This window comes from Cherax quadricarinatus, chromosome 26, assembly GCF_038502225.1.
Source record: "Cherax quadricarinatus isolate ZL_2023a chromosome 26, ASM3850222v1, whole genome shotgun sequence".
Lineage (NCBI taxonomy): Eukaryota > Metazoa > Arthropoda > Malacostraca > Decapoda > Parastacidae > Cherax > Cherax quadricarinatus.
Window position 1 is genome coordinate 30,061,069 of NC_091317.1, and position 19,669 is coordinate 30,080,737.

Here is a 19,669-nt window from a genome sequence, read left to right on the forward strand (position 1 = left end):
ATCTTAAAGGTCATCATCTTTATGTGTGACCTACTGCAGGATCTTAAAGGTCATCATCTTTATGTGTGACCTACTGCAGGATCTTAAAGGTCATCATCTTTATGTGTGACCTACTGCAGGATCTTAAAGGTCATCATCTTTATGTGTGACCTACTGCAGGATCTTAAAGGTCATCATCTTTATGTGTGACCTACTGCAGGATCTTAAAGGTCATCATCTTTATGTGTGACCTACTGCAGGATCTTAAAGGTCATCATCTTTATGTGTGACCTACTGCAGGATCTTAAAGGTCATCATCTTTATGTGTGACCTACTGCAGGATCTTAAAGGTCATCATCTTTATGTGTGACCTACTGCAGGATCTTAAAGGTCATCATCTTTATGTGTGACCTACTGCAGGATCTTAAAGGTCATCATCTTTATGTGTGACCTACTGCAGGATCTTAAAGGTCATCATCTTTATGTGTGACCTACTGCAGGATCTTAAAGGTCATCATCTTTATGTGTGACCTACTGCAGGATCTTAAAGGTCATCATCTTTATGTGTGACCTACTGCAGGATCTTAAAGGTCATCATCTTTATGTGTGACCTACTGCAGGATCTTGAAGGTCATCATCTTTATGTGTGACCTACTGCAGGATCTTGAAGGTCATCATCTTTATGTGTGACCTACTGCAGTATCTTAAAGGTCATCATCTTTATGTGTGACCTACTGCAGGATCTTAAAGGTCATCATCTTTATGTGTGACCTACTGCAGGATCTTAAAGGTCATCATCTTTATGTGTGACCTACTGCAGGATCTTAAAGGTCATCATCTTTATGTGTGACCTACTGCAGGATCTTAAAGGTCATCATCTTTATGTGTGACCTACTGCAGGATCTTAAAGGTCATCATCTTTATGTGTGACCTACTGCAGGATCTTAAAGGTCATCATCTTTATGTGTGACCTACTGCAGGATCTTAAAGGTCATCATCTTTATGTGTGACCTACTGCAGGATCTTAAAGGTCATCATCTAAGCCATTCTGTAGAATTAGGATGAAAGAACACAGTTTTCTGCTAATATATCAACTTTGAAGTAACTGAATATTTAATGTGTTTTACTTGGACACCCAAAGACCTGGAAGCTTAATAGATTAGTTATAATGTGTGAAGTAATTTTTTTTGTGCGTGTATTCTCGACTATATGTGGTTGGTGGGGTGGACTCATAGCTCCTGGCCCCGCCTCTTTGCTAGTCGCTGTGTCTGTGTGTGTACTCACCCATTTGTGGTTGCAGGGGTCGACTCATAGCTCCTGGCCCCGCCTCTTCACTGATCGCTACTAGGTCCTCTCTCTCCCTGCTCCATGAGCTTTATTAAACCTAGTCTTGAAACTATGCATGGTTCCTGCCTCCACTACGTCACTTGCCAGACTATTCCACTTCCTGACAACTCTATGACTAAAGAAATACTTCCTAACATCCATCTGACTCATTTGAATCTTCAACTTCCAACTGTGACCCCTTGTTTCTGTGTCCCATCTCTGGAACATCCTGTCTCTGTCCACCTTGTCAGTTCCTCGCAGTATTTTGTATGTCGTTATCATGTCTCTCCAAACCCTCCTGTCCTCCAGCATCGTCAAGCCGATTTCCATTAATCTTTCGTCGTAGAACATTCCCCTTAGCTCAGGAACTAGTCCTGTTGCAAACCTTTGCACTTTCTCTAATTTCTTGACATGCTTGACCAGGTGTGGGTTCCAAACTGGTGCTGCATACTCCAGTATGGGCCTGACCTACATGGTGTACAGAGACTTGAACGATTCCTTACTGAGGTGTCGGAACGCTATTCTCAGGTTTGCCAGGCGCCCATATGCTGCAGCATATCAGGAGATGTGCTCGATATTCTAAGAAGCAAGATCGCCGACCACCTAGATACCCATCAGTTACACAACCCAGGGCAACACAGGTTTAGAGCAGGTCGCTCCTGCCTGTCCTACCTACTGGATCACTATGGCAAGGTTCTGGGTGCTGTAGAGGATAAACAAAATGCGGATGTACTATACACAGACTTTGCTAAAGCTTTAGACAATTGTGACCATGGTGTAATAGCGCACAAAATACGTGATAAAGGAATAACAGGAAAAGTTGGTAGATGGGTATATAACTTCCTGACAAATACAACACAAAGAGTAATAGTAAACAGAGTAAAGTCTGAGGCAGCTACGGTGAAAAGCTCTGTTCCACAAGGCACAGTACTCACTCCCATTCTATTCCTCATCCTCATATCTGCGGATGACACCCGGATTTCCATGACAGTGACCTCCATCGAAGACACCTCAAAACTCCAAGCGGACATAAACCAAATCTTCAGTTGGGTCACTCAAAACAATATGAAGTTCAATGAAGAGAAATTTCAGCTACTCAGATACGGAAAACTTGAGGAAATTAAAACTATATCAGGGTATACGACAAATTCTAACCATACAATAGAGCAAAAAAGTAATATAAAGGACCTAGGAGTGATAATGTAAGAGGATCTTGTGTTCAAAGACCACAACAGTGTACCGCATCTGCTAGGAAAATGATAGGGTGAATAATGAGAACCTTCAAAACTAGGGACGTCAAGACCATGATGATTCTCTTCGGATCGCTTGTTCTCTCTAGGCTGGACTACTGCTGTACATTAACTGCCCCCTTCAAGGCAGTGGAAATTGCTGACCTGGAGAGTTTACAAGGAACTTTCACGGCACACATAAGTACGAAAAGGCACCTAAATTACTGGGAACGGTTGAAGGCCCTTGATTTGTAGTCCCTGGAGCGCAGGCGAGAGAGATACATGATAATATACACTTGGAAAATCCTCGAGGAACTAGTACCAAACTTGCACACAAAAATAACTCCCTATGAAAGCAAAAAACTCGTCATGAGATGCAACATTCCCCCAATGAAAAGCAGGGGCACTACGAGTACGCTGAGAGACAACACAGTAAGTGTCTGGGACCCAGACTGTTCAACTGCCTCCCAGCATACACAAGGGGGATTACCCATAGACCCCTGGCTGTCTTCAAGAAGGCACTGGACAGGCACCTAAAGTCAGTTCCTGACCAACGGGCTGTGGTTCGTACGTCAGTTTGCGTGCGGCCAGCAGTAACAGCCTGGTTGATCAGATCCTGATTTACCATAAGGCCTGGTTTCAGACCGAGCAGCGGGGGCGTTGACCCCCAAAACCCTCTCCAGGTAAACCCCAAGATCCTTTTTGCCCTTCCCAGATCTTCATGACTTTGCATTTAGCGGGGTTAAATTCGAGGAGCCAGTTGTTGGGCCAGGTTTGCAGCCTATCCTGGTCTCTTTGTAGTCCTGCCTGATCCTCATCCGATTTAATTCCCCTCATTAACTTCACATCATCTGCAAACGGGGACACTTCTGAATCTATCCCTTCCGTCATGTCATTAACATATACCAAAAATAGCGCTGGTCCTAGGACTGACCCCTGTGAAACCCCGCTCGTCACAGGCGCCTACTCTGACACCTCGTCACATACCAAGAGTCGTTGTTGCCTTCCTGTCAGGTATTCTCTGATCCGTTGCAGTGCTCTTCCTGTTATGCGTGCGTGATCCTCTAGCTTTTGCACTAATCTCCTGTGAGGAACTGTGTCAAAGGGCTTCTTGCAGTCCAAGAAAATGCAATCTACCCACCCCTCTCTCTGTCTCGTGTCTTACTGCTGTCACCTTGTCATAAAACTCCAGTAGGTTTGTGACACAGGATTTTTCTCCCCTGAATCCATGCTGGTTGTCGTTTATAAGCTTGTTCCGTTCTAGGTGCTCCACCATTCTCCTCCTGATAATCTTCTCCATGACTTTGCATACTATACATGTCACTGACACTGACATGTATAGTGTGTGTGTGTGTGTGTGTGTGTGTGTGTGTGTGTGTGTGTGTGTGTGTGTGTGTGTGTGTGTGTGTGTACTAACCTACTCGTGGTTGCAGGGGTCGATTCATAGTTCCTGGCCTCGCCTCTTCACTGATCGCTACTAGGTTCTCGGTCCTCTCTCTCCCTGCTCCATGAGCTTTATCAAGCCTTGTCTTAAAACTATGTATGGTCCCTTATTCCACTACGTCACTTGCCAGATTATTCCACTGTGTGTGTGTGTGTGTGCTCACTCACCTAATTATGGTTGCAAGGTCGATTCATAGCTCCTGACCCTGCCTCTTCACTGGTCGCTACTAGGTCCACTTTCTCCATGCTCCATGAGCTTTATCGCAAATCTTCTTAGAGCTATGTATGGATCCTGCCTCTGCTACCTCACTTTCCAGACTATTCCACTTCCTGACAACTCTGTAACTGAGGAAATACTTCATAACATCCCTGTGGCTCATCTGAGTCTTCAACTTCCAATTGTGTCCTTATGTTGGTGTGTCCCATCTCTGGAATATCTTGTTTCTCCACCTTGTTGATTACTCTCAGTATTTTATATGTCGTAATCATGTCCCCCCGTCTCTCCTGTCCTCCAGTGTTGTCAGGTCGAGTTTCCTTACCGTCCCTCAACCTCAATGTGTACTCACCTATTTGTACTCACCTATTTGTGGTTGCAGGGGTCGAGTCACAGCTCCTGGCCCCGCCTCTTCGCTGATTGCTACTTGGTCCTCTCTCTCCCTGCCCCATGAGCTCTATCATACATCGCCTTAAAACTATGTATGGTTCCTGCCTCCACTACATCCCTTTCTAGGCTATTCCATGGCCTGACTACTCTATGACTGAAGAAATACTTCCTAACATCCCTTTGATTCATCTGAGTCTTCAACTTCCAATTGTGACCTCTTGTGTCTGTGTCCCATCTCTGGAACATCCCGTCTTTGTCCACCTTGTCTATTCCGCGCAGTATTTTATATGTCGTTATCATGTCTCCCCTGACCCTCCTGTCCTCCAGTGTCGTCAGGCCGAATTCCCTCAACCTTTCTTCGTAGGACAATCCCCGTAGCTCTGGGACTAGTCTTGTTGCAAACCTTTGCACTTTCTCTAATTTCTTGACGTGCTTGACTAGGTGTGGATTCCAAACTGGTGCTGCATACTCCAGTATGGGCCTGACGTAGATGGTATACTGAGTCTTAAACGAATCCTTACTGAGGTATCGGAACGCTATCCGTAGGTTTGCCATGCGCCCGTATGCTGCAGCAGTTATCTGATTGATGTGTGCCTCAGGAAATATGCTCGGTGTTATACTCACCCCCAGATCTTTTTCCTTGAGTGAGGTTTGCAGTCTTTGGCCATCTAAACTATATTGTGTCTGCGGTCTTCTTTGCCCTTCCCCAATCTTCATGACTTTGCATTTGGCAGGGTTAAATTCAAGGAGCCAGTTGCTGGACCAGGCTTGTAGCCTGTCCAGGTCTCTTTATAGTCTTGCCTGATCCTCGTCCGATTTGATTCTTCTCATTAACTTTGCATCATCTGCAAACAAGGACACTTCTGAGTCTATCCCTTCCATTATGTCGTTCACATATACCAAGAACAGAACAGGTCCTAGGACTGACCCCTGTGGAACCCCGCTTGTCACAGGCGCCCACTCTGACACCTCGTCGCGTACCATGACTCGTTGTTGCCTCCCTGTCAGGTATTCTCTGATCCATTGCAGTGCCTTTCCTGTTATGTGTGCCTGATCCTCTAGCTTTTGCAGTAACCTCTTGTGAGGAACTGTGTCGAAGGCCTTCTTGCAGTCCAAAAATATGCAGTCGATCCACCCCTCTCTCTCTTGTCTTACTTCTGTCACCTTGTCATAAAACTCTAGTAGGTTTGTGACACAGGATTTTCCTTCCCTGAAACCGTGCTGATTGTCAATTATGCACTTGTTTCTTTCCAGGTGCCCCACCACTCTCCTCCTGATGATCTTCTCCATGACCTTGCATACTATACACGTTAGTGATACAGGTCTGTAGTTTAGTGCCTCATGTCTGTCTCCCTTTTTAAAAATTGGGACTACATTTGCCATTTTCCATACCTCAGGGAGTTGCCCAGTTTCAAATGATGTGTTGAAGATCTTTGTTAATGGCTCACTCAATATCTCTGCTCCCTCTTTAAGGACCCATGGAGAGATGTTGTCTGGTCCCACCGCCTTTGAGGTGTCAAGTTCGCATAGCAGCTTCTTCACCTCCTCCTTGGTTATATGTACCTCATCCAGCACTTGCTGGTGTGCCCCCCAGTTCTGATTTCTTGGAGTCCTATTGGTTTCCACTGTAAATACCTCTTTAAATCTTGAGTTGAGCTCCTGACAAACCTCTCGGTCGTTTCTTGTGAATTCCCCATCACCCTTCCTCAGTCTGATTACCTGGTCCTTGACTGTTGTTTTCCTCCTGATGTGGCTGTACAACAGCTTCGGGTCAGTCTTTACTTTTGATGCTATGTCATTTTCATATTGTCTCTGAGCCTCCCATCTTATCTGTGCATATTCGTTTCTGGCTCTTCGGCTGATTTCTTTATTTTCCTGAGTTCTTTGTCTTCTGTACCTTTTCCATTCTCTAGTACACCTAGTTTTTGCCTCCCTACACCTTTGGGTGAACCAAGGACTCGTTCTGTTCTTCCCATTATTTCTGTTTCCCTTGGGAACAAACTTCTCCTCTGCCTCCTTGCATTTTGATGCTACATAGTCCATCATTTCTTGTACTGGTTTTCCTGTCAGTTCCCTCTCCCACTGAATGTCTTGAAGGAAGTTCCTCATGCCTGAGTAGTTCCCCCTTTTGTAGTTTGGTTTTTCCCAGCCTATTCCTGCTACTCTCTCCACTTGGAGCTCAACTATGTAGTCGAAGCACAGAACCACATGATCACTAGCTCCCAGGGGCCTTTCATACATGATACCCTCGATGTCCGAACTACTCATGGTGAATACAAGGTCCAGCCTTGCTGGTTTATCCTCTCCTCTCTCTCTGGTAGTGTCTCTAACATGTTGATGCATGAGGTTTCCCAGTACCACATCCATCATCTTGGCTCTCCATGTTTTGGGACCCCCATGGGGCTCCAGGTTTTCCCACTAAATCTCCTTGTGATTGAAATCACCCATAACTAGTAACTTTGCTCCCCCCATGTGTGCTCTCCTGGCCACCTCGGCTAGTGTGTCGATCATTGCTCTGTTGCTCTCATCGTGTTCTTCTCTTGGCCTCCTGCAGTTCTGTGGTGGGTTGTACATTACTGCAATTATCACCTTATGTCCCTCAGACTGGATTGTTCCTACTAAGTAGTCCCTTTCGCCCGTGCCATCCATTCCTTCCATTTTCTCAAAACCCCACTGGTTTTTAATGAGCAGTGCAACTCCTCCTCCCCCTCTCCTCCCTCTGTCTTTCCTGAGGATTTGATATCCGGATGGAAAGATTGAATCTGTTATTATTCTGGTGAGTTTTGTTTCTGTGAGTGCTATTATGTCTGGGGATGTCTCTTTGATTCTTTCGTGCCACTCCTCATACTTGTGTGTGTGTGTGTGTGTGTGTATGTACTCACCTAGTTGTACTCACCTAGTTGAGGTTGCAGGGGTCGAGTCCAAGCTCCTGGCCCCGCCTCTTCACTGGTCGCTACTAGGTCACTCTCCCTGAACCATGAGCTTTATCGTACCTCTGCTTAAAGCTATGTATGGATCCTGCCTCCACTACATCGCTTCCCAAACTATTCCGCTTCCTGACTACTCTGTGGCTGAAGAAATACTTCCTAACATCCCTTTGATTCATCTGTGTCTTCAGCTTCCAACTGTGTCCCCGTGTTGCTGTGTCCAGTCTCTGGAACATCCTGTCTTTGTCCACCTTGTCAATTCCTCTCAGTATTTTGTAAGTCGTTATCATGTCCCCCCTATCTCTCCTGTCCTCCAGTGTCGTCAGGTTGATTTCCCTTAACCTCTCCTCATAGGACATACCTCTTAACCCTGGGACTAGTCTTGTTGCAAACCTTTGCACTTTCTCTAGTTTCTTTACATGCTTGGCTAGGTGTGGGTTCCAAACTGGTGCCGCATACTCTAATATGGGCCTAACGTACACGGTGTACAGGGTCCTGAACGACTCCTTATTAAGATGTCGGAATGCTGTTCTGAGGTTTGCCAGGCGCCCATATGCTGCGGCAGTTATTTGGTTGATGTGTGTGTGTGTGTGTGTGTGTGTGTGTGTGTGTGTGTGTGTGTGTGTGTGTGTGTGTGTGTGTTTGTGTGTGTACTCACCTATTTGTGGTTGCAGGGGTCGAGACATAGCTCCTGTGTGTGTGAGCGTGTGTTTGAGGCCTGTACAGAGTTGGTAACTGATACTTGTCTTCATCAACAGAGGCAGAGAAACTAGCTGGCGTGGCGCAGGCTATATGGGACGCTTTTTACGTTTTCCTGGCACTCTTCTGCGCCTGTTTAGTGGCCCTTGTGGCTCTGATCATCCAAGGCAGGTGCAAGTAAGTGTCACCACTCAACCTTATTGTTTTATCTTAAGATTTGTTTCACTCCCTAAACTTGTGTACAAACATTGGTTTCTCCTGCCTATCTGCTAGTAATTCTCGTCATTACTTTCTTTTGCTTCCTGCTGGCTTCTAAAAAGCAAAAGTTATTACTACTAGCATACCCTCCGATACCTTGATGCTCTTGTTTCAGCATCAAATTATTTACTAAGATCAATACAGATTATTATTATTATTATAATCAAAAAGAAGCACTAAGCCACAAGGGCTATACAGCACTGCAGGGTAGGGAAGGAAGCAAGGGTATTGGGCAGCAGAAGGGGGAAGGGATGAATAGTAGGTTACAGAAAAAAGTGGGGCAGGGGATAGTGCGGGGGTAGAGGGTAGCAAGAGATTGAGGTAGAAAGGGCTGAAGGTATCATTAGAGTTTGTGGAGTAAGTCAGTTGTTGTCAAAAAGTCAATGAGAGAGTCCGGATGAAAGGTGGGTCCATCAGCGAGAAGGGAAGGTAAAGAGAGAGCAGCAGAGCGAAGACGACGTTGGAGGTAAATTCTGCGTGCTCGTTGATAAAGTGGGCAGTCTAACAGAATGTGGCTGACCGATAATGGAACCTGACAATTCTCATAGAGAGGAGCAGGGTGCCTCTCCATGAGATATCCATGAGTAAGACGAGTATGGCCAATGCGAAGGTGGGAGAGAGTAGTCTCCCAACCCTGACACTGGTCACAAGAAGATGGCCAGTAACCTATACTCGGTTTAATAGAACAAAGTTTGTTATTGAGCAGAGCAGACCAACGTTGTTGCCAATGGGTGCGAAGGTGGGTAGCTATTACAGCAAAATAGTCCGGAAATGGAACACCTCTATATGAAATTGGTAGGTCATGTACTGCTGACTGCGCAGCAGTGTCTGCCTGTTCATTGCCCTGTACGTCAACATGATCAGGGACCCAACAAAAAACAATATCTTTATGCTTGGTAGAGATATGGCATAGCCAAAGTTGGATACAGAGAACTAGGGGGTGAGGTGTATCAAATTTCCGTTTAGCCTGTAGAGCACTAAGGGAGTCTGAGACAACTACAAATGATGACACAGGCATAGATGCGATACGAATAAGTGCTGCAAGAATGGCATACAATTCAGCTGTAAAAATGCTAGCTGAAGATAGTAAATGCCCTCGCACGACGACGCTGTCCGGAAACACTGCTGCGAATCCGACGCCATCAGAAGATTTAGAGCCATCTGTGTACACAGCGATGGCATGAGAATGAGAGTGGAAGTGATCAAGAAAAAGAGAGTGGGAAGCCACTGTAGGCAGTTGGACTTTCGAGCAAGGGAGTGAGAAAGAACAAACCCGAAAAGCTGGAACTTCCCAGGGGGGTAGGGAAAAGTGAGAGGCTACATGAACATATAAAGGTGGTAACTAAAGGGAAGACAAGAGCGAATGTAGGCGAAGAGAGAAGGGATGGAGCAAACAGGGGTGGTGAACAAATAAAGAATATCTACTAATATCAGTGACCATTCTATAAATGGAAGGATTGTGGAGATCGTGAGAGCGCACATAGTAGCAAAGGCAATGGGCATCACGGCGATCAGACAAGGATTGAACATTCGCTTCTGCATAGAGGCTCTCAACAGGGGAAGAGCAAAAAGCACCAAGGCATAAACGTAATCCTTGGTGATGGAAGGGGTTAAGGCTAGAGAGAGTAGCAGGAGAGGCCGCTGAATAGATCTGGTCACCATAATCGAGTTTCGATAAAATGAGGGCTGAATGTAGGCGAAGGAGAGTTCGACGATCAGCTCCCCATGAAAGATGAACAAGGGTTTTAAGAAGGTTCAGGCAGCTGTGACAAGTTGCCTTTAGAGAGGTAATGTGGGGTTTCCAGGATAACCTACGGTCAAAGAGAAGGCCTGACTGTATCACGTTCAGGGATACAGGAGCCATAGAGGTACAAAGGGTGATCGGAGATGACAGAGCATCTAGTGAAAGTAATTTGGTGAGTTTTGGTACTAGAAAATTTAAACTCATGCATGGTGGCCCAATTGGAAACACGGTCGACTGCATGCTGGAGAGAAACTGTGATGAGGTGACAGTCAGCGCCTGCACAAGCAATAGCGAAGTCATCTACATAGAGTGATGACCAAATATTGGATGGAAGAACAGAGGCCAAATCATGTGTAGCAAGGAGAAAAAGTGTTGTGCTCAGAACACATCCCTGAGGGACACCTTCACCTTGGACAAAGTCCGGGGAGAGCACATTATTGACTCGAACACGGAAATGTCTGTCAGTTAAAAAGTTTTTAAGGAAAGATGGTAGACTGCCTCAGAGGCCTAAGGAGTGGGCTTGGGCCAAAATGTTATACCTCCAAGTTGTGTCATATGCCTTCTCAAGGTCAAAAATTATGGCAATAACTGAGTGGTTATTCGCAAAGGCATTATGAACATATGTATCCAAACGTAGTAAGGGGTCTATGGTAGAACGGCCCTTACGAAAGCCATATTGACGAGTGGAGAGACTGTTGTGTGTCTCTAAATACCAAAGTGATGGAACGTCTACCAGACGTTCCATCACTTTGCAAACTGCACTGGTAAGAGCGATGGGATGATAGTGAGAGGCTTCATGTCCCGTAGTACCCGGTTTGCAGAAAGGGAGAACAATGGCAGATTTCCACAGCTGTGGAAGAACTCCTTGTGACCAAATAAGATTGAAAAGGTGTAAGAGGACTGCAAGAGCTGACTGATGTAAATGTTGTAACATACAAATATGAATGTCGTCGGGGCCAGCTGTCGATGATCGGCAAGCTGAGAGTGTTGCCTCCAGTTCTTGAAGTGTAAAAGGCACATTATACTGTTCTTCTCTGAGAGAAGAAAAGTCCAAGGGTGCTAACTCTTTGGCAGACTTTGAGGAAAGAAACGAGGGGCAGAGATGGAGCCCCAGAGAAATATGGATCAGATGATTACCAATTTCAATGGCAACATCTGAAGGGTTTGCTACATCAACACCGGCAACCCGCAGAACAGGAACCGGGTCAGGAGAATATTTACCACTCAGTTTCTGTACTTTTTTCCAGACTGCACTCATAGAGGAATCAGAGGTGATGGTGGAGACAATCTCAACAGCAAGTGTGTTTAGTGTCATGGATGACACGGCGAGTGATCGCATGCTTCTGCTGAAAATCAAGAAGTCTCTCAGTGGTTCTATTATACTGGTACCTACCCCACGCAGCGCATTTTAAACGTACTGCACGAGCACAAGCAGGAGACCACCAAGGCACGCATTTCTGAGAATGCCTGCCCGAGGTTTGGGGTATAGAATGAGAAGCTGTGGTTAAAACTGAGGACGAGAAGAGGTGTAAAAGCTCATCAATGGAGGATGAAGAAGGAACCTCACTAAAAAAGTTAGTTTTGAGTAAAGTTCCCAATTTGCCTGATCAAATTGCCAGCGTGGGTTACGAAGAGGTGGTGAATATGAAGGGGAAGTAAGAATGATTGGAAAATGATCGCTTTCATGTAAATCCGGGAGAACAGACCAGGTGAAGTCTAGTGCAGCAGAGGAAGAGCAGACTGAGAGATCGATGCAAGAGAGAGTATGAGTACGAGGATCAAAATGAGTGTGAGTACCTGCATTTAAAACATGGAGGGGTTGGAAGCAAGAAAAGCCTCTAGCTGAATGCCACGGGAATCACAGTGAGACCCCCCAGAGAAAATGATGGGCATTAAAATCGCCAAGTAACTGAAGTGGTGGCGGTAAAGACAAAACAAGAAAGGCAATATCCGGAACAGATAATGCTCGAGAAGGAGAGAGGTACAAAGAACAGAGTGTATACCACCTATGCAGGTGGATACGGGGTGATGTGTAATGCAGCGAAGTATGAACAAATAGTTGATGGTATGAAATATCATTGTGTAGAAGAAGGGCACTTTCGTTTAAGGTCCCATCAGGAAAAGGATCCGAAGAATGCAATAAATTATAGCCTGAGATGAGATAGATAACAGCAGAGTGTAATTTTGGTTCTTGTAAGCAAACACCAACAGGGGAAAATTGGGAGAGCAACGTCTGAAGCTCACCCCGATTACCCCTGAGGCTGCATATATTCCACTGTAAATAGGCCATGATTGGCAACGATAAAGATACTAGAAATCTGCAGGTAAGGGTACGTATGGACTAGAGGGGTTAGAAAAGTCCACATGTGGTGGCAGCGGAAAACGTTCAAGCAGCGAAGGAACGGTGCGCTGTGAAGACAGGAGTTGCGCAGATGGAGAAGAGGAAAGAGAAGGAACAGAGGGTGGATCAGTGTCCATTGATGGTTTGGTCTATGCAATATATTCAGAGATTGCTTTAAGTGTTTCGGAGTTCAGAGATGTCATATGGAAGACAATATTGGAGATGGAAGGAGGAGGAGTTTGAGTAAAGATTGGAACTGTAATGGACTGTACCAAGGTAGGGAGGGGGCGAAAAGGTGGAGGGAACTGGAGAAGTTTGGGAGGGGACAGAAGAGGCAGAAACCTGGGAGGTTGCAGAAGAGGAAGAAATTTAGGAGGGGACAGGGGAGGAAGGGACAGTACGAGGAGGAGGATGAACCTCCACACTTGTAACAGAGCCAGTGAAAGGGGAAGACCCAGGTACAGAGACCTGGAAGGTAAAGTGTGGAGGTGGACGAAGGGAAGGAGGGGTTAAAGGAGATTTTTTTGGACTTCTGAGAAGTAGAGGGATGATTGGGAGGAGGTGTCATATGAGGTCTTGTCGATACCGGGCTTTGTGAGGGAGAACACAAAGAAATGAGGACTGAGGTGTTGAAGTAGGGACGTTTGAGCCCAGGACAGCAAAAGAATTAGATACAGGAGTGACTATGGGACTGGCAACCGCAGAGGAGGCTGCAGAAGATGGGACCCCAGAAGTGGGGGGACGTTTTGAAACACGAGAATAAGAAACACTGGGTAGTCTCCCTCGGAGGCAGAGATGAGAAACCGCCATAGCATAAAGGAGATCTGCCTCTTTGAGGCAACTAATTTCCCGCTCATTCAAGTAGACCTGGCAACGGCGAGAGTACGAAGGGTGAGCCTCATGACAATTAAGGCAAGAGGGAGGTCGACTGCAAGACGTATTAGAATGGTCATTGGCACCACAAACTGGGCATTCGGCCACCCAGCAATATTTTGCTGGGTGGCCAAATCGCCAGCAATTTCTACACTGTTGCGGCGTAGGGATCACCTTTCGAACTTGTAACCGATGTCCTGCTACATAAACAGAGGATGAGAGTTCATGGCTGTCAAAAGTTAAATGAGCCACATTGCAAGGGTATCATCTCCGCCCGCAGGCAGGAAGAACATAAGTGTCTACTTTGAGAACTGGGAGATCTTGGAGTTCCAGCTGTTCAAGAATATCATTGCCACATGTCTGGAAATTTTGTTGGACTATGGTATGGGGCAGAATGATGGTACCACTACAAGAATTGAGGGAATGATGTTTTTCGATAGTGATAGGAATAGTATCGATATGTGAAAGAAGAGAAAGATCATGAGAAAATATCTCTACCAACATGGCGTAGGAGCGCTTTGCCAATACTATGGTCGGAAAGATAGGCAGTAGAAGAAGTCGGTCTTAAAGTAAAGAATTTAGTCCATTGTGTGGTCCGAAACTGAGTGTGGAGAGGGAGTGCATGACGTGTCAGTCTTTTCCGAGTAGATTGGGAAGGTAACGAAGTAACATCATCAGGAGATTGTAGTTGGTGTTTAGAAGTGGGACCAGAGTTGGTCTAACGTGGGACAGGCTGGCGATTCAAAAATTGCCGCACTGTAGAGGGAGAGGCCAGAAGCATAGTCAAAGGAGAGCGAAGGTCAGACAAATCAAAGGAGTCAGTCGAAACCCCAGCACCTGAAGCGGATGACGAAACAGCACCAGCAAGGGGTACAGGGGCCTTATGAGTGTCCGAAGAGTGGCCAAAAGATGAGGCGAGGTCAGAACGGGGTGCGGTAACAATAAAGGGCCTGGGGGTAGCGGGGTCATGGATTGGGGACTCCATGGTTAGGTTACTTCTTTTTGTTTTTAAGGAAAAAAAAGAAAGAAAATAAAAATAAAAAAAGAATAAAAAAAGGGGGGACCGGGGAGGGATAGTTCCTAGGAGGAATGAAAGGGCCAGAAATCTCCCTCCACACCCAAGAGAACCTCAGCACCGCAAGTAGCGCAGATGCAGCATGGAACCCGTGCCATACCCTACCCTTTATGCCAGTAAACCAGCAATCCAGGATAGCAACCTCACATCTGCCGAGCTACCTCGGTGGACAAAAGAGAGGGCGGCCGGATATCTGCCACAAAGCATACCTCCTTCGGCCGCCATCCATGGAATCCAAAAGGTGGCTTCCAGAGATACACCCGTCGCCCGAAAGACACCCAAAGCCACCCTCCGGGATACTGGAGAGGGATCAGGACATCCCCAGGCGATCCAGATTCCACAGCAAACTACAAAACTCGCCAAGAACCTCAACGAATGGGATAGACCCCGGTACCCTTTCCCCTACCTAGGAACTAGCGCGCCTGTGGGAAAAATCCCAAAGGCCAAAAAAGGAAGGGGTGGGGAGGAGGAGGAGGAAAGGAAAATGGGGAGGATGTGATAGGGAAGGGGAGAGGGGGTAATTAGGTTCAGTCTGAGGAAGGAGACCGACAGGTCTAATTCCTCAGACCAAGAGCCTCTTCACCATGCCAAGGAGCATCCCTTGAAGAGGAGATCAATACAGAGGCCAACTGGATATTTATTATTTTGAAGAGTTGAGCAGACGAAGTCTAACATCTTATTGATAGCATCATTAGTTCTCTTTCCTGGTCTTAAGCTGAACTGGCAGGAATTAAGAATATTCTGTTTAGTAATAAATGCATGTATTGTATTCATTTCAAAGATTTTAGACAATAATGACAAGTTAGAGATTTATCTATAATTACTGTTTTTGTTTTTTCTCCTTTGTGATTCTGAAAACAAGAACTAGTTTAAGTATTAGGGAAAGTTTTGGTCCCAAGATATTTATTAAACAGGGTTACAATAATTGGCGATAGCACATGGGCCGCTTTCTTATGTATGATTAGTGTTATACTTGCTTTATTACCTGCTTTGCTGTTAGATTCTCTTGTAATTTTTTTCCACTTTGTGTATTCCCACACTTTTTTTTTGCCTGTCTTCTCTCACGTCCTAAATGAGGAATCTCCTATCGCTGTACTCAATAATCTGTTTACGAATTTAGTTTCCAGTTTTGATGTGTATTTTATTAACTTTCAATGGTGTAGACAGGTTGGCTCATAGAGTTCAAGTCAGTTTAGTCAGGCTGCAATTGATACCTTGTGTTCCTGACTCACAAGAACCTTTATTTTCTAACTTTGTTAGGTTAACTTAAATGTAAAAATCTCAGCTTTCTTACCTCAAGTTATTGCTAGCTGGGGAAGCGTGTATATTTGTTTTGTTAGTAACCAGTCGTTTGTTGTTGTGTTCCCAGGGAGGACGATCCACCTCCAGCAGTAGCTACATACAACCCCAGGACAGCTTCCTACCGTCTTGACAAGGTGTATGACAACCCAGCATATGTAAATAACGCTCCGTGAGACATGTAGCAATATGTAAACAACGCTCCGTGAGACATGTAGCAATATGTAAACAACGCTTCGTGAGACATGTAGCAGCAACTGGGCAAAGCTATGCAGATATTAAGATACAAAACAACCTTGTAGGTGATAAGAATAAATTGTAAATCAGAGAACAGTGATCAGGACAGATTTATTAATTACCAGGCGTTCACAGAGCACTGTAGCTGTGTAATAGAGATATTACTTGTATTAATTGGGAAGATGGGAAGTAATTTGGTTTGACTCAAGAAAAAGAAGAATTACTTCAATTCCTTGAATGAAGGGATTTTTTTTACCAGCATCAAGGTAACATTTTTAAGGAAAATTATAGTATTCATTAATTATGTACATCATTAATGATGTCTTAGAGGAATATAATATGTGTGTGTGTACATATATAGCTATTAGAAAAATACCAGGCATTAAATAACAAAACAAAATTGCCTAAAAAATTACATTTTATTTTTCACTGTATCATTTTAACATTTGTAACAGTTTTAAGGTGAATCCTTGATACACACACTCTCTCTCTCTCTCTTACACACACACTCTCTCTCTCTCTCTTACACACACACTCTCTCTCTTACACACACACTCTCTCTCTTACACACACACTCTCTCTCTCTCTCTCTTACACACACACACTCTAGGTAGCTAGAAATCTAGGAAGTAGGTATTTTAGGAAGAAGGATCAACATAGAAGTAACTAACATGTAGGCGGTTGAGTTAGTATCAAGTCAAAGTCAGGGCAGTGAAATATGTACACGCAGACCGTGCAAACATTCTGAGCGCTCATACTCGTGCAAAACGCACACACGCACACAAACCCAAAACTAATGCTCACACAAGTACGAACACATAAATATGCACACACACACACAGGCCAATTGACATCTCACTTTGACTTGATAGTACCCTACCCATTCCTTTCCCTACACTCTCTCTCCCGTTTTCTCTTCCTCTCTCTCCCTTCCCCCATTCCCCCTCGATGACGCACTGACTTTCTTGGGTTATCCTGGGTGACTAACCCTCCAGGGTTAAAAATCCGAACGAAATCTTATCTCTTCTCTTCCTCTATCCCTCCTTCCTTTTCCCCCTTTCTCTCCCTCTAGCCCCTTCCCACTCTTTTTTTCCACCTCCCCATCACTCTCCTCGTCTCCCTCCCTTTCTTACCCCATCTCTCTCCCCCATACAACTCCCCACCCCCACCTCCTTTATCCCTCTTTCTCTCCACCTCTCTCTTTCTCTCCACCTTCACTCCTCACCCTTCACCTCCTTTATCCCTCTTTCTCTTCACTTTTCTCTCTACCACTCTCTTCCTGACTGTCTCGTGCACACACACACACACACACACACACACACACACACACACACACACACACACACACACACACACACACACAACTAAGAGCCACATAGGGGCCAAGAAACGTGGAGGGCTAAGATAATGGAGGTGGTACTGGAAAACTTCATGTACCAACACGCAAGGGACACTACCAGAGAGAGAGGAGAGGATGAACCAACGAGACTGGACCTAGTATTCACCTTGAATAGTTCATATATTGAGGACATCACATATGAAAGACCCCTTGGGGCCAGCGATCATGTGGTTTTAAGATTCGAATCCACAGTAGAGTTACAAGTGGAAGGGGAAGCAAGAAGAGCTGGACAAATGAAGCCAAACTACAAGAAAGGGGGCTATGCAGGAATGAAAAACTTCATGAATGGGGTTCATTGAGACAGAGAACTGGCACGGAGTCAGTAAACGAGATGATGGAATATGTGACAACAATATGCAAGGACGCTGAGGAGAGGTTTGTACCCAAGTGTAACAGGAATAATGAAAAAGCCAGGATAAGCCCATGGTTCACCCAAAGGTGCAGGGAGGCCAAAACCAAGTGTGCTAGGGAATGGAAGAAGTATAGAAAGCAAAGGACCCAGGAGAATAAGGAGAGCAGTCATAGAGCCAGAAATGAATATGCACAGGTAAGAATGGAGGACCAATGACAATATGAAAATGGCATAGCAGGGACAGCCAAATCTGACCCAAAGCTGTTGTACAGTTGCATCAGGAGGAAAACAACAGTCAAGGACCAGATAATCAGGCTAAGGAAGGAAGGAAGGAGGAGAGATCACAAGAAACGACCGCGAAGTGTGTGAGGAACTCAACATGAGATTCACAGAAGTGTTCACAGAGGAGACAGAAGGGACTCCAGGAGTGTTGGACACAATACATATAACTAAGGAAGAAGTGAAGAGGCTGCTGAGCGAGCTAGACACCTCATAGGCAATGGGGCCGGATAACATATCTCCATGGGTCCTCAAAGAGGGAGCAGAGGCGTTATGTGCACCCCTAACAACAATATTCAACACATCTGTTGAAACAGTGAGATTACCTGAGGTATGGAAGACAGCAAATGTAGTCCCAGTTTTTTAAAACGGAGACAGACAAGAAGCACTAAACTATAGACCAGTGTCACTGACATGTATAGTATGCAAAGTCATGGAGAAGATTATTAGAAGAGTGGTGGAACACCTAGAAAGGATGAGCTTATCAGCAACAGCCAACACGGTTTCAGGGATGGGAAATACTGTGTCACAAACCTACTTGAGTTCTGTGACAGGGTGACAGCAGTAAGACAAGCGAGAGAGGTGGGTAGATTGCATTTTCTTGGACTGTAAGAAGGCGTTTGACAGTTCCACACAAGAGATTAGTGCAACAACTGGAGGACCAGGCAGGGATAACAATGAAGGCACTACAGTGGATCAGGGAATACCTGTCAGGAAGACAGCAGTGAGTCATGGGCCGTGGCGAGGTGTCAGAGTGGGCGCCTGTGACGAGTGGGGTTCCACAGGGGTCAGTCCTAAGATCGGTGCTGTTTCGGGGGTTTGTGAATGACATGACGGAAGGAGTAGACTCCGAAGTGTCCCTGTTTGCAGATGATGCGAAGTTGATGAGGAGAATTCAATCGGACGAGGATCAGGCAGAGCTACAAAGGGATCTGGACAGGCTGCAGGCCTGGTCCAGCAACTGGCTCTTGGAGTTCTACCCCACCAAGTGCAAAGTCATGAAGATTGGGGAAGGGCAAAGAAAACCGCAGAGCACAGTCTAGGGATGCCAGAGACTACAAACCTTACTCAAGGAAAAAGATCTTGGGGTGAGTATAATACCGAGCACCTCTGAGGTGCACATCAACCAGATAACTGCTGCAGCATATGGGCGCCTAGGAGACCTAAGAACAAGAATTTCACCATCTTAATAAGGAACTGTTCAGAACCCTGTACAATGTGTACGTTAGGCCCATGTTGGAGTATGTGGCACTAGTTTGGAACCCACAGCTAGCCAAGCACGTAAAGAAACTAGAGAAAGTGCAAAGGTTTGCAACAAATTTAGTCCCAGAGCTAAGGGATATGGCCTACGAGGAGAGGTTAAGGGAAATCGACCTGACGACACTGGAGGACAGGAGAGATAGGGGACTCGTGAAAACGACATATAAAATACTGAGAGGAATTGATAAGGTGGACAGAGACAGAATGTTCCAGAGATGGGACACAGCAACAAGGGGACACAGTTGGAAGTTGAAGACTCAGATGAATCACAGGGATGTTAGGAAGTATTTCTTCAGTCACAGGGTAGTCAGGAAGTGGGAAGTGATGTAGTGGAGGCAGGATCCA

At 45.5% G+C, this 19,669-nt stretch overlaps 1 protein-coding gene across 1 annotated transcript in view; it reads left to right on the forward strand.

Moving 5' to 3' along the window:
- The window catches only part of LOC128691580 (uncharacterized), an 84,477-nt gene extending 67,507 nt beyond the window's left edge, over window positions 1-16,970 (forward strand). The window contains exons 7-8 of the mRNA XM_070088887.1: window positions 8,267-8,384; window positions 15,868-16,970. Coding sequence (XP_069944988.1) covers window positions 8,267-8,384; window positions 15,868-15,973 — 224 coding nt within the window. The 3' untranslated portion in view covers window positions 15,974-16,970. The remainder of the gene's footprint in view (window positions 1-8,266; window positions 8,385-15,867) is intronic.
- The last annotated feature ends 2,699 nt before the right edge of the window (window positions 16,971-19,669 follow it).